The sequence below is a fragment of the Aptenodytes forsteri genome, unplaced genomic scaffold (assembly GCF_000699145.1).
Source record: "Aptenodytes forsteri isolate BGI_AS27 unplaced genomic scaffold, ASM69914v1 Scaffold200, whole genome shotgun sequence".
In the NCBI taxonomy this organism is placed as follows: Eukaryota; Metazoa; Chordata; class Aves; order Sphenisciformes; family Spheniscidae; genus Aptenodytes; species Aptenodytes forsteri.
In genome coordinates, this window is record NW_008796187.1 from 1,380,322 (window position 1) to 1,396,166 (window position 15,845).

The following is a 15,845-nucleotide window of genomic DNA, read 5'->3' on the forward strand; positions in this document are numbered from 1 at the left end:
ACCTATATAAAAACCTTTACTTGGCAGCATAAAAGCATTAATTTAATATAAATAACAAGCATATGTTGAATGAGTATTTCAGTAAAAAAGGAAATGGTGTTCTGTATTTTTTGTCAAGTTACCTCAGCAAACTGACTCCGTCCAAAATATATACATATAATTAATATGGTAACTGTGTGTCAAAAGGAGTTGTTATCAAAGTTTGGAAGATAATTAGCCATATGTAAACCTGCTGTCTTCATTCAAACCTAACCTTTCGTCAAACAGAATGCCACAAGGAGACTGAAATTTCTGTGAAGCTATTCAGTAAGAAAATTACTGAAAGAATTTGTTCTGCATGTAGCTAAACCCTTGGATTTATTATATATTGTTAAATCTGGTATTTCATACAGCAAACTGCAATGATTATTTGTGACTGGCCAAATGGTTTCTGTTTTTCTTCTCATACTGGGGGGTTGATCTTACAAGCTTCTGAGCACTCTGGCCCTGATTCAACAAAGCACTTAAGCATACGAACAGTCGTGTTGACTTCAATAGTTAGAAGTAGCTAATGGATCAGGCCAGAAAGTTTAGTACCCACCAAGATCAAGACACTAATGACCATACAAACTATAGTTAAAAGACGGTCTTGAACACGTCTTTGATTGTCTTAGACTAATAAGAAGAAGTAAATATATCAAAATTAAATAATTTCCTTTCTGGATCATATGTCTTGCAGCATTACTGCTCTAAAAAATAGGCTATAGCGAGGGGTAAAGATTATATTTAATATCACAGCACAGGGCAGAATCTGCTCAGGGCACATGAATTGCATGTCTCAGTATCTACACACCTGATTAATTGTTTCTGCGGCAAAGTTATAGTATGATTTTGGGGAGCTCTGTATAAATCCTGTGTCAAACAACACACCATCCAGGACAAAAATTATTTATCCATTGTATTGAATGGTTAAGCTGTGCTATGGTGAATGTAAAAGTAACCATGGTAAATGGTGAAATTTATGATGCCTTGCATAAAGAAAAATATTTTATTACCTCTGAAGTGCCCAAAGATGTGTACAAGTCAAAGGCTTCCTGAAGAAATGTTCCTGCCCTATCTCCTCCAAGTATGCAAGCCCTGATACACCTTTACAGCTGTGGATCTAATACCACACAGCACTGCCTCCAGCCCACCATTTCGGCAGAAGGATGAGCAGCAGTGTTTGCTCTGCAGCAGAACCTGCCTGTATTTCCACACCAGGAACTATTATGCAAATAGTTGAGATAGATAGAATATAACGAAGTGTCTTCTGCTCTGTCAGGCTTGCGTTCATCTGGTTATCAGGCCACCATTCTTTTCCATGCCAACACAGAGTTCTGCAATATGCAAGTTTCCATAAACACTTTTTCTGCTAAAACTCAGTTTCTGAAGAGGTCCTGAAAAATATGCAGGGAAGGCTTAAATACCGGCAAAATCCAAGTGAACAAATGAAGCAGTGTTATTTACCACTAGTTGCTTCAGTTTTGAAGACACAATTAGTATAAAGTGATCCACGTGGTATTTATTGCATTGTAATAACAGCACGACTGAAGAACAGTTTGAGAAGGAATACTTCAGCGTACTGCAGAGAAGCAAAACATGATCTCAGTCAGTACTTGATCATAACACTTATTTATTTCTTCACATATTGGTTCACGAGCTGTTCTATGCCTCTCTGAATCATGCCGTTTCTTGCCAACATTTGAAATCTGAAGCTAATGATAGGACAAGAAATAAAGATAGAATAACAAGTGTTATTTTACTTGTGGTAGTTTAGCAAATGCAAAGTGAGTTATCACTCTTAGGATACACAGGTAAACACAATTTACCTTCAACTAATGATAAAATGCTGCATTGATGCGTTAATGCATTGCAAGCCCCTCTGCACTCCTCTTTTCCCTGTAAAAACTATGTTGTTGATGTGTTCCATATCAGGCATTTTGGGTAAGGTCTCTTAAAAAAATGAAATGAAAACAGCTCTGGCTCTTTAGCTGCCTGTGCATTGATTCACCCGGTGGTATAAAAAAAAAGGAAAAAAAAAAACCAAAGTGTCAAATGTTTGGTTATGAAATTCATGGTATTCGTGACACCTCTGAGAAAAAGAACTTTTTAATAATCACCTATTCAAGCAGTATGATTAAAATAAACACCAAAACCCTCAGCTGACATTTAAACTTCATTCAATAAACACTTGCTAACAAGGCAAACTCTACTGTTTCCTGCTCTTACTTGGAATATAAGCAATATCATTTAAATCACAAAGATTTTGTCTCTCACATTATGCCATTTAAAACAAACTTACTTTCTACAGAACACATTCTTTGTATAATACAATGATAAGCCTTTCCAAAAATTATATTAACAATTAGTGTGTAATTTAAAGACAGGCCTGAGCTGCAGTATTTGTGTCCATATCTAGACCTAGGAAGCCTCAAGGTTTAAAGTTGTTTATATTGAAGGATTTAAGTTTGGGATCATCTCTAAGCCGGATTACCTCTACCCTCACTTCTTTTCCCACACACAACATCCTATATAAAGTGGGTTCAACAGTATCTCACTCTGGTTTTCTATTACAAGAAAATTTGCCTCTTGTAAGCTCCAAGTCTCACAATAGCTGCTTGTAGCCTGAATAGAAGCTTCCTACATTACTCCCTCATAGCCAGATTTTCAAAGGTATCTAAGCATCCCAAAACTGAATTTAATTAAAAAAAAAAAAATCAAGTCCAAGGGTCGCTATGGTTATATATCTACTGAAAATGTCACTAGGTACTCTATCATCAACTTTAGCCTTCTGTGTAACTTTGACAAATCTGGACATTAATTTAGGTGGGGAGGCTATATTGAGGGTACGTAATCTGGGAGTCCTTCCTAATTCCAGAGTCAGGGTACAGACCCAGCTTACCCTTAACTCCACAGTGGGAGGAGATGCAGAGATGCACCTGCTGCTCCCTCCTCTCTCATACCCTATGCAAAAGCCGTATGGGTGGGTTTGCAAGCGTGTCCAATGCACCATCAAGTTCCAAAACTGGACTTTCATGGCATTCATCATGGCATGCCATATCAGGATATTGCTTTGCTAAACTGTTATTCATAAAGTTAATGGCACTAATACGCAGTTTCTAAACCTGCAGTTTAAGACTACTGAGTCTACGAGAAGAAGAACAGAGCAAAAGCAGGTTAAATATCTATAAAATCATGTGCGTACAGGCAGGGTGCACAGAGCTTGACTGTTTTCTGTGTCTCCAATGTAAGAATTAGTATTCAAATGAAGCTAGAAGAAGTGGCTTCAAAACAAATAAAAAATGTGGTTCTTCGTAGAACAAGCACTTAAAACTCTGGAACCCCATAACCCCAGGATGTTTCAGATGCCCAAAATTTATGTGACCCTGATGGGACACTGGATATTGTCATGGAAGAGAAATGCATCAAAAGTGAATAAAAACAATGGAATCACACTGGGCTCAGGAAATCCCATGAACTAGAAGCTGTCTGAAGCTGGGACAGTAATCTGCAGAAGTATCATTACGCGCTTGCCCTATTCTTATGTTCCTTTGGATTTGCTTTTGGCCGCTGACAAAATGGTGGGATGGACCTTTGGTCTAGACTACTATTGATATTTTTATATTCAGTTTATGGTCACAGGAGTAATAAGCAACTGGCGTTTAAGAACTCATTATTCATCAGCTGCATACATGTAACATCTTTAAATTTAGATTATAATTTCAGTGTCAGATACCCTTTTTTAGTGTCTTTCCCCCCAACTGTAGCTACTCATTCAAATAGTCCAGTTTCCTTCCCTGTCTGTAGTGTTTATGCAACTGGTTTTATGGCCACCTTATAAACTGGGCTAATTAAACAATACAGGTTAAAAAGAGGCATGTGGAGTAAAATTGACCCAATTTACAAGAGGACACTTGTTAGTTTAAACCACCTTCACCATGAGCATGATGACTCGCTGCTGATAGTTTAGCCTTCTCTGGATCATAAGCTAAATATTTTACTTCAGAACTTAGGCAGGCTAAGAGAGCACTCGTGAGCAGTTATTACCTCATAGATGATGAAAGGTATCTTGCTAAACTGCAGTACCTCAGTATCTTTTTACTCACAGTAGGAATGGTAGGATTGCTCCAGGTATGATAGTGTAAGCATATAAGGCAAAGCTTTGACTGAATGTGACCTAGTGATACAGTTTGGGGAAAGGAGGGGAAGAATTGGATGGTAAAAAGCTTGCCATTTTATTCCTCAGTTATTCAGACTGCCTAACAACAGACATCGCCACTGACAATCTTAGTGACATTATATATATATGCATACATATAAATTTCTGTATTTGTTGTTAAAATAATTAACTTCATAGGTTGTGGTAATACTCAAGAAGTAACAAGAAATGTAGAAAACTGTGTACTGGGCAGACAGATATTATTGAAGGAACATAAAGATGATGTTTTTGAAAACGTATTTTTTCCTGAAGAATTAAAAATCAGGTAAGAGTTTATCTATTAGCTGGCCAGTTAACTTTTTCAATGCCTTGAAGTGAGTTAAGTCTTGATAAATGATTTCACAATGCAATATTGAATGTGTATCTGCAATCTGACCGCAGGTACTCATCCCACATAATGATGGTCTATCTTTGGATTGCACTCATGGATCAGGTAATTTGCAATTACATTTCTATTTGATCTTTTAATGTAAGTTCAAAAGAAATCAAGCTTAAATATGTATTCAGTTATTAAGTTTAAGAATAAAAGGACTTCTTTTAAATGAATAAATTAAGTCAAATTAAATAGACTTTCACAATTATTAAAGGTGTCCTGGAGTATGATTCAGATCATACTGAGGGCTTGTGAACAGCGTACACTATGTAAATTTTAAAATGAAGCAATAAGTGGATCAACCATACAAAGTGTTAGAACTAGTTTGATGAATGTTCTGGACCAAACCAGTCCAGTACAGCCACAATCTGCCTTCAGCAGACATCAGTGGGTGCCTGCTAAGCAAAATGAGTCTTCTGTGCTGTCTGAGCTCTGGGGCCACAGCGAGCAGTTCTGATTTGGCTTCTGATATTTGATTTCCTGGCAGACTTTGAATCAGTTCCAACTACATTCCTGGGACTAATCGTTGGACAGACTTGCCCTTAAGTCTCTCACGCCAAGAGCTTTAACCACCTACCCTGAAAGGTACGGAGGTTTGGAAGCAAGTGAAAGGCATTCAGTAATGGTTTTCTGTTGTTCCTGTGGAAACATGAAGAAATGCAGTAAACTGTGCCTTTGAAAAGACTCCCAAATATTGTCCCATTTGCAGGGGAGATGCCACTGAGGTTACCCCTATTGTAAATGTGATTTTAAAACTTTACTATTTGTCCCACTAATCAATTGCATACTATTTGAGAAGTTGCACACCATCTGTTCTACCAAATTGTATTATTGACATTTTTCATGACTCCCACCAGCAACATTTTCAGTATTGTTAGCATGTCACATTTGGACATAAACCAAATAGTCCAAGACCTGTAGTCAGTTTATAAAGTACAACTGGAGATGGTCAGTGGCTCCCCTTTTCAGTCTCTCCAGGCAGCAAAAAGGCAAAAAGATTTTAAAAAACAGCAGTGGGATAACAAAAATTTTATTCCTGGAACTACATTAGGCCTATGTAAGACAAAGTTAGGGAGGAGTAGGAATCAAACAGAGGATACTTCTGACAGGATATTCTTTTAACTCTGGAATAATTTCCCACAACAGTTAAAGCTGACAGCATCACCTACCTCCCCAGGCAGGATACTGGGGAAGCCCATAGGATACAGGCATCTGTCAGCTGTAGCACATGTGGAAAAGCAAAATTATGCGATGTCTACTGGTGAATTTCTAAAGAGTTGATCTAGTCAAAGATTCCTGTGCTTGGGGCCAGCTTTACTAATTAAATCCCTAAATACAAATGCACATTACATGTACCCACACAATCAGCCTCTGCTGAGCCAATGTCTCTGTATTCACATAGAAATATGAGGGAAATATATTGGTGGATACTTCACTATAATTAACAGCGAGGTCTTCTCGTTGAAAGAACCATCTGGATGACAGTAATACCTTCAAGTACAAATATTTTACTGCTTAAATATCTATAATTAGAAAATGGCCAGCTGCTCAAACACTGATCTTCCTAGCGCAACAGTTAGTACTAAACTAAATAATTCCTTAGCGTTAAGCAACTACTGCGGAATTCTTTACAATAACAGCTAGAAAATCCAACTGGCATTGAAGGGTTTCATCAGCTTCAATGGCACTAGTTCCGTGAGAAAGGAACATAGGATAACATGGGGAAAGCTTTCAAACCTGCCATATGAAATACCTTATTGCAAACAAAGAGTCAGCACATACAGTCACTTCATTTATCTCCCTGAACTAAGTGAAAGTTAATTTTGTTTTCCTAAGATCTGGTTTTAAAAGCATTCGTGGCAGCTTTCTATTTGCTTTGCCCTGCCTTGCATTTTATTCTTCCCTGTAATTTAATTCATTATTCTTGTTTGGTTGATTTATCAGACAATGGAGGATTCTTTGCCTCTCCCTGCCTTAAGTGTTCTTTTCTTTTTTCTGCTTTAGCATTTACCAGAAACACAAAGAAAGAAGACTGAAGCCAAGTCTTAATGCATTTTAAGTATTTGTCTTTTTAAGCAAAACCAAGGGGCAGATATATTGATTTTAAATATCTAGAAGTACTTTAAATGTTTAATTTAAGCAGGGGATGTAAATGCTCATAGACTTCATTTGAAGAAAAGTGAAGGAAACTAAAGCTTTACCTGAGCAAGGAGAGTAACATTATACTCAACTAACAGGCACTAAGAGAACAGTAGTGAAGGCAGAGTAATGGGTTAGAAAATATTATTGTGACATGTTGCTTTGGAAAGAAAGCATCATACTAAATTACATTCTAATATTTTCATGTATTATAATTATTGCAGCAAGTGATGAGAATTGATGCAGTGAGCTCATAAAGAATATTTTTTTTCCTTCTATGGGAAATATCTTATTTTCATATCCTGAAGATAGACAAATTTGCAGAAACTTGAAGGCTTTTCAGTTGAAGTCAGCTGAAAACTCAGCTCTCTAGTTGCCAAACCACTAAGGAACAGAGGAAACATAAGGATCTTTTTATTTTCACACTTTCAGTCTTGATTACTGCACAAGATACTGAGGATCTTAATTATTCTAAGTAGCTAATCCTTTTAAGTAGGGGGTTCAGAGTGCATCCACTCTTGGTAATGGATGGTACTCTGTGACTCCAGCACCAAATAGTTAAACGTGATTTGTTTAAGTTGATTCCACTATTTGACATAAATAGCACATAATTTCTAATTTCACACAGTCGAGATGGCCAAAAAATCTGGCCACAAGCAAGTTCTTCTTTTCATTTACAAAAGTGGGATTCATGCTGTTTAAGGAATGTACTGTGTTTCTCTAATCCCAGGCCTAAGTCAGAGGCAGCAAGTGAAAGACATTTTCTTCTTTCAGAAAGAAGCTATTGTATTCATATAATTACAATATGCTTTTGTGATGACTCTGTCTAGCAAAATTATGTGCATTTGCTAAGCACCTTGTACTGCTTGAAGTGTGGAGTTATTTTTGCTAGCATACATCCTGAAGTAAAGTTATTATTGCCATCATACCGAAGCGTTCAAACTGAAAGACTATTTCAGAAAGAGATTTATTTTAATGTAAAGTCCAGATCCTACATTCCATTCATGCCTCATGCTTACTGAAGCTAATGGGGCTTAAGAAATGACACTTGAAGAACAGGCCTAAATAAGTCCTTCCTGCTACCAAACTGTGGTGCATTATGATGCACATATATGGAAATAGGATCTTCCATCCACTTACTCAGACTTTAACTCAAATACTGTGTTCAGTTTCTGAGTACTGATAAGCAATCACTTCTTTACTGTATAATAAAGCCAGTTCAGTAATAGTTTGCCACACCCCCTCTATTGCAGTTGTTGCACAGGATAGAGGTCTATCCAGAGGGATGATATAAAACCAAGAGCTTCAGCCCTGATGTCATCATTGTGGTCTTTCACTGGCTTCCTAGAGGCACATCTGCAAATGACACTGAGGAATATATCTTCTGCACAGTAATGGAAGAACTATCTTTGAATGTCAAGAGACATCACCGTACATTCTGGCAACCCTAAGGTGCATTGCAATAAACTGCTAGGTGGCCTCTGCAGCCTGATATTCATAAAGGACAAATTCCCTGTCACTCAAAAAACAATAACAACATCTTTTATAGGGCCTTACAGATAGGACTGAACAACTTGATTTAACTCCAGAGTTCTACTTTGAGCAGATGGTTGGACCAGCTGACCTCCAGAGGTCCCTTCCAACTCATTTAAATTATTCTATGATTCAGTTCTATTTTGTCCTTTTTAGAGAGAGTAAAATGGTTCCAATTCAAAAGGAAAACAATTTCTCAGCTAACGAAGGGACCAATGAAAGTAAAGTAATACTCTAAAGCAACCTCAGGAACACGTTTGTGTTTCTTAAGTGGTCTGAGACGGCAAGAAATCCACACAAGTCTTTCCTTCTGTTTGTTTCTGTAATCTGTGGTGTGCTGTGATGCTACAGTGTTGGGAGGCAACAAAAAACACTTCTATAGAGCCATTTTGGTTTTGGACAGAATTAAAAAAAACAAAACCAAAACCAAATAATCTCAGGTCTAAGTAGAATGGTAAGGCCACTGAATTCAGGAATACAACAAAAATTTCTGAGCAGCTATTACTCTAGAAAATGAGTAACATTCTTACAAAGTGAAAGACTGCTGTTTTAGTAGTTGTTAAAGTTTTCATTACAGCTAAAAGACACTCTATATCAACATATCATACCGGTTTAAATGTCTATATTTTAAAAACATCTAAAATCTAAATAATGTATTTATTTCACCACCACTGCAACCATCTTTTTTTAGGACCATGAAGTCCATCAGAGAAAGTACAGAAAACCTTGAAAATCAAACCAGACAAGGCAAAGATTGCTACAACCAATTGAAATCTTGCTTATATTACAAATGTCCAGCATATTCAAGTTTGAGACTCGTATTTTTGAATTATTTTTTATGTCATGGAAACTCATACCATTATCAATATACTTATTTCACATGGTTTCATGATATTTTCTTAATTTTTATTTTTTTTAAAGTCACATATCTTAATTTAGGACTCTAGAATGTCTGTGTTCCTGTACCAAAAAAAGTGTTGTTTTTAATAGCAAACTACAAAATAATGAGAACATTACAGCGATCAACAGGGACTCCTGTTTTCACCCACCACGTAGAAGACAAAGAGGTCAATTCCCTGTCAGGAAGGATTTGAACTCTGATTGCCTATCTGCAATGAAAATAACCTAGACGCTGGGCCATAGAGTAGGCTGAGGTAAATTCTCTCTCAGTATTTGCTATTATAGTTGCTGCAATCTTATACCTCCTACAACTCCCTAAACACAACTTGAGACAGTGCAGTTCATAAAGGAGAAAGGCGCGTGGGTACAGTTCCCAAAGCAGCTGGCTCCAGTAACTGCTGTCTTTCATGAAGACAAGACACAGCCAATACGCTCCTCCTGCTGTGTTCCTTGCATGGTGAAAAAGACTCGCTCTGCAGTAAATTGTCACTAGTAAATTTACAGTCAGTACCTCATCCATGTACTACGTAACCTCCAAACTGCTGTAAGAGCTTATAGAAGCTGCTAGCTTCTCAGGAGCAGGTAACTGTCTAGATTTCAGTTCCACGTGAAGCAATGGCTCCTGCTGAGTTACCGCATATGCTGTCACTCAGAACACAGATATTTTCTCTTTAAAAAAGAAAAGAAAAAACTAAGTGTGACAAACTGCCATATTCTGCCCCTCTTCACACACCTTTGCTATCACTGTTCATTATGTGAGAAAAATGAAGGCAACTTCCACTGCATGGCTGGGGCATATACATAAACACCCTAGTGCATGTGACAAAGCTTGCTCCCGCCACGTGACCAAAACGGACCTCTGGCTGTCCCCCTCATACAACTGGATGTACACAGATTCGCACAAGATGAGTCAGCTGCACAGTCAGCAACTCAGGAGCTCACCTGGTCCATCCCTGGCACGAGGTGACAGTATGTAAACCCATGTAATTTCTAACAGATCTGTGCCATATCTGTCTTTGAAGATCTCCAATTGTGAAGATTACACCACTTCCAAATACTGTTATTTCCAAACTATAAAATATTCCCTGACTTTATTTAATCTTAATTACCTCTTTTCTCAGCCACTATGAGAATGTTGACTACCTTATTTCTTTTTATAGGCATTTATAACTTTTGCTACAAATATTACTTCCAGGTATGTAACACAGTGTGGGATTCAGCTCCAGATTTAGATGTCAACGTTTAAGTAACTATGGTGTAACATCTACTTATAAGCTCAATATCCAAGTTACTATTGTAATTAGTGGACACCTAGTTCAAGATATCTACTTTGGAACAAGATGAATATTGCTGTACTGGTCATGATTTTTCCTCCATCAACTATAACAGTGAATTTGGAAAACTACTTGTAAGATGAATTTCACTAGGGGTGCTGGCATTTTGGTCACAGGACACATAATCTTTCTTCTGGAAACAGGCTGGCAGGAAAAGGTCTGCAGCTGGATCGATTGTTCCACTGGGCTGAATCTTGCCTGTAGACTGTGAGTTGCACAAGCCGGCCTTACACCTGTGGGAGGCATCAGAGTCTCCTCATCTTTGAATCTTGTCCCTCATTTTTTTCAGTTCAAAGCGCTCAGAATTGAACCTCAGCTCACAGAGAGATGTTAGGCATCTCTAAGCCTTGTAGGAGTGAGCTGTCTAGGCTCCCTTCCGTACTCAGTAAGGAAGAGAGGCATCTCCAGAGAAAGATTCAGCTGCTGTGTGGGATGAATTCCTTCAGAAGTCACCTTCTTTTCTTTTTTGATGGTAAAAGGAGCTTGGACAACGAATTGACATCTCACTTCCAGAAGGCTAAAGCTTAAGGTGATCAGTCCCAAGCTCAGAATACATAAATCTCACTTTGGATAACCAAAAGCGTATTGTTAGGTAAACTTAGTATTCACAATTAAAAATGCCTAAACTTTTACTGAAACTTTAAATTATTCCAGCTTTCCATTTAGTTAGGCAAAAAAGAAATATAATGGGGAAAGCTAGAAAAAAGAAAACTAGCATAGCCAAGATAGGAACAAACATTTAAAATGTGTATGTAGTCAGGCTGAGCCAAAGCTTGCAGATTTTATGGAGGAATAAGCATTTGATCTGAAAGTATTTGATACAGCAGGGCTAGAAAGATAACCATTCAAACAGGCAGGCTCTTTTTAAGAAGCAAAAGATACCTCTCACAATCCACACCATCCAATGTGACATATTCGTATGTCACATAGCATAATTGAATGTTTATATAGCCTTTCCTCATTCAGGGTGGTGCTGCATACACCTAAACCCAAAAGAACTTAAATATTTCTAAAATTGTTTGAAAAATTCCAGAAGAAAAGATGATTTTCCATTTTGTAGCTCATTTCAAACACAAAAATTGAATAGATTTTATACATGGGCTACTACTACACATGTAGATTGCTCCAAGTTAAAACATTAACAGTGTAAGCATATTTTCAAATAACAACATATGAACCTGTTATGGCTAAGCTGGAGCAGTGTGTAACAACCTATATGCTCCTAGAGGGCAAGAAAGGAAAATCCCTTTTTTGATTTCTGAATCTGATTAGACACTTAAAATTTATTGCATTTGACAATTTTCCTTTAGACTGGAAGACATAAACATAAAATTATTGTTAGATTTTTCTGAAAAACAGAAGGGTGCATGCAGCCCAGCAGAAAACCAACTTAAAGATTTTTCCAGTGGTTGTGGCCAACTATTCATCCTGTTCTAATTCAAGGTGACTGATAAAGTTTGGCATAAAGCCCATGGTGGCTTTAACATGAGCCAGTATAACTAAATTTTGTGGTTCAAACTACAGTTCAGTTTTTATGACACCACTGCATGATTTCCTTATACATTCATTTCCTGATTCATTTCTCAACTGACAAAGTCCAACAAATGATACTGCAGTGGCATCAGCAGAAAATCCACCCGGAAACTGTATGTGCTCGAGACCCTCTGACCACACTCCAGGGAGACAACATTCATAGCCACAAAAGCTCTGTTGAACATAAGGCCAAATCCTGCTTCCCTATTTAAAACTTTACAGAAGTAATTTCCACCAAACTAAAAATTATCTCAGCTCTGGGAAGATTCAGTGTCCCAACATGACTGACTGTATTTTTTGGGTAGCTGATTCATGTCATTTCCCTCTGCCAGACATTTACACATCCGTAAGACAGAGGAGAGGCAATGTTTCACTCTAATGTAAAGGTGAAGGGAAGGAAGGATGGGTGTAGGATTTAACTTCAATGATTGTACAAGGTTCATTATATCATATCAATGTTCTACAACTCTGAAGCAGTTGATGAGAGTTCCTCCTTAGAAAAAATAGTAAAATAAAAATTTGACAAACCTGTCTTCTTCCAGTAGACCTTGACCTGAAGTTGATTGTCCTGATAGAAAGGAGTTCCAATTTTAAGAAAACGAGTAGTTTTCCTTCTTTGAAATGTTGGGTAAGGATCTACCAGTCCTTTCTGGGGTTTCCCAGCAGAAGATGTCTGTTCCTCTGCAATACAGAGAACAATCTGGAATTATTTATTTAAGTACAGTGCCATATAATGACTATGTTAACAGTGCTGAAATTCAGAAAATAATACTATCCTTAATCCAAATTATCTTATTTCAGTATCTTACCTAAATGAAATTAATATAAAGAACAAACTGTCCATAATGGTTCAAAAGCATATCGTTTGTTTGAAATTCAGTCAAAAAAAAATATTTTGGACAGAAAGAGAACAAGATAAATATATTTTAATATGAACATGCTCTGTAAAATTTCAAAAGAATAATAAGGAAAGGGAGAGTATTTATATCCCCAAGAACAAGAAATGTTAACAACACATTGACTTTTTAAACAGGCATAGTATCTAGCAGTAGTGGTCTTTATATTTGTGCAGTGTTTGAATATACACAAACCCCAAGGATGGCATTGAGTGTAACCCAGAGTGCCACATGTGGTTATTACATCAAAGTAAATATAGTCCTTTGGTATGCCACGTAAGAACACTCTGGTCAGGTTAAAGATCTTTCTTGCCCACTTTCCTGTTTCCAACAGTGAACAGCGAATGCTTAGGAAAACATTGTAAGAGCAGAATTAACTTTGAGCAATCCCCTTGGTGTTATGTGCCTAGCTTCCAACGAGCAATGGTAATGGGATGTCCTTCATCAAGCATTTCATTTGGCAACAGTTCATCAACATTTAGCAAGGTTGACAGTATTTCTAGATATTTTCATTTGAAAAGGCAACAATGTTGATTCAAACTGCATTTTCATTGCACACTTGCAAATATACCAGTTCCGGTTAAGAGGGCTGTATTTGCATCAGATTAACAAAAAAAGTTGTATTTAATTCACCTAAATGAAAAGTAAAGATTCTAATAATTAGGAAGTGGCAAATTATTAGCTACATACTTGAGAGAAAGAAGGAAAGACTCAGGTTTCAGTAAGTACCATGAGTAACATGTAAACTTGAACACTGTGCCTTATATGTAGCTTCAGCTGAAACCCACTTGTTTTTTGGCCAAATTTTACTTTGTCAATACTTTGCTTAATCTGACATAATTTTACATTTTCCTTGCTTGTTTTAAACTAAACTACCAAACTTAAACAAATTCTTTCTCAAGGTAACCATAACATTTATACTACCTAAAAGGAAATCAAAAAGTGATAGAGAGAAGTACAAACTTAAACCTATGTTATACCTCAACTTAAAGTATTTTAATTTTACTAAATCTCTGCTTTGCTGTTCTCTGTCTGCTCCACTTCCAGAAAAACCAGGACACCAATTCAGAGTATTTCTATATAAAGATCAAGAGAGTCTTGCTGCATTTCCCAGAAGTGAAGCATACAAATATAGTGAGGCAACATATTTCTGAGTGTGGGGGAATATAACGCCAGAGGGCGAGGGTCAAAGCTTACAGAGGTCTGTAAGAGTAAATTACTTCAGCGGGTTATGTACTACTCTCTATTCTGACAATAGGAACTGACAATAGGAACAGACACCTAAAAAGCCAGACCTTAATTCCACAGAGAGCAGAGCAACTGACAGTGGGACTTCAGCAAAATTGGCATGTTGCTTCTGGAACTACTTCCCAAAGGCCATGGAAGTCCCCAGGTAAAGAGGGGGCGTGAATGTCATGTCCTAGATAATATTTCAGGCAATATTTTTTTTCTTTTTCATATTTCTCCATCTGCTTCTGAGTATTCTCAAAAGTACCTCAAGCAGGACTGGCTCTGTACCTAACTAACTTCAGTGAGATTGAGAAGATGAATTTGCATCTCCTACAGGAGTAGGTTTTATTTGCTTTGCTATGTAACTATAATTTAGCCATTTTTTTAAAATGTCCAAAAAAGTCCAAATACACTTCTCAGCAGAGTGCTCTATCCACTAAAATGTGTGATATCAGTGGATTAGGCTCAAAGAATCTTGAATCCTTTACTTCATGGCTTTGACAGAAAGGATGCTAGATTTGTCTATAAACTTATTATTGAAGTACTCTACTGTAAAACAAATGTTTTAGTTCTCGCAGGCACTGATTTGCAGTTAAAAAGCAAATACTGCTCGTTAACTAAATGGATGTTCATAATTTGAACGTAACAGTCAAATACTTGAAGTATATGAGAAAACAAAAATATTGCTCTTAGTATAGTATTACTCTTGTTTAAAAAACAACTATTAATGAACCTTTTAGTCCAAAAAGGTCACCACAGTAAAGTGAAATAAAGCACAAGGCATTAGAAAGTCTATACTAATTAGACATTAGTAGATAGCAGACTTTCACAGAAACTACTGACAGACTGTTTTCTGAAGTAAAGCAATCAAGGAGAGGGCAGATTATCCAAGCAAAATTGTGGAAGGAATTTAAATCTAGCTGTGATGATGACAGGAAAGAGGTGCCACTGGAGAGGACAGAAAATGATGAAACCACCAAAGTCACATGTGAGGTATAGGGTAAATGAACGCCATTTGGTAGAGGATTTGTAAGTAATAAATGTGATCTGCATCAGATTCTGAAAAACACCATGTTTTGGAGAGGGAAAAGTGAAACAAAAATCTCCATCCCCCAAAACAAACCCATTGGTCATATAGGCCATGAGAGACAGACCATTAGTGAGACCATGGAGAGTTGATACAGCACTACCAGCGAAAGGGTTTCTCACAGTAAGTATAGAATGGTACCAAAACCAACACAGTCCAATCTCAATTACTCAGCTTCAGTTTAGAGGGCTTTTGTTATACAGAAAGTCTTTATTTACTATCATATTTAAAGACTATGATGATCTGCCCTAATGTCAGGACTAGCAATAAAGCCTGACAAACATCAGTTGATTAATTATCCCTGCTCCAAAGAGGGGAAATTTTATAAAGCTATTCTCATAGTAAAATGAAAGAAAGAAATTCAACAGCTTGCCCAATGTCACTATAGCTAGGTGTGTATAATGGCACCTAGAATTTCGTCCCAGTTACCAGGACATAGCTCAGCCTCAGACTCAGGTGAAATCCAGGCACCAGCCTTCTCCTGTGACCTGATGTAAAGTAAACTCAGTTACATGTTCTTTCTCAGAGCTGTGACATAATCTGGTGAAATGCCAGTCAAGATGGTTGGACTGAACACTAAACA

The 15,845-nt window shown here is 37.2% G+C and overlaps 1 protein-coding gene across 1 annotated transcript in view; it reads right to left on the minus strand.

The window, feature by feature from the left end:
- Positions 1 to 15,845, minus strand: part of ANOS1 (anosmin 1) — a 169,364-nt gene that overhangs the window by 13,298 nt on the left and 140,221 nt on the right. The window contains exon 9 of the mRNA XM_009287845.2: positions 12,578 to 12,730. Within this exon, the coding sequence (XP_009286120.1) occupies positions 12,578 to 12,730 (153 nt within the window). The remainder of the gene's footprint in view (positions 1 to 12,577; positions 12,731 to 15,845) is intronic.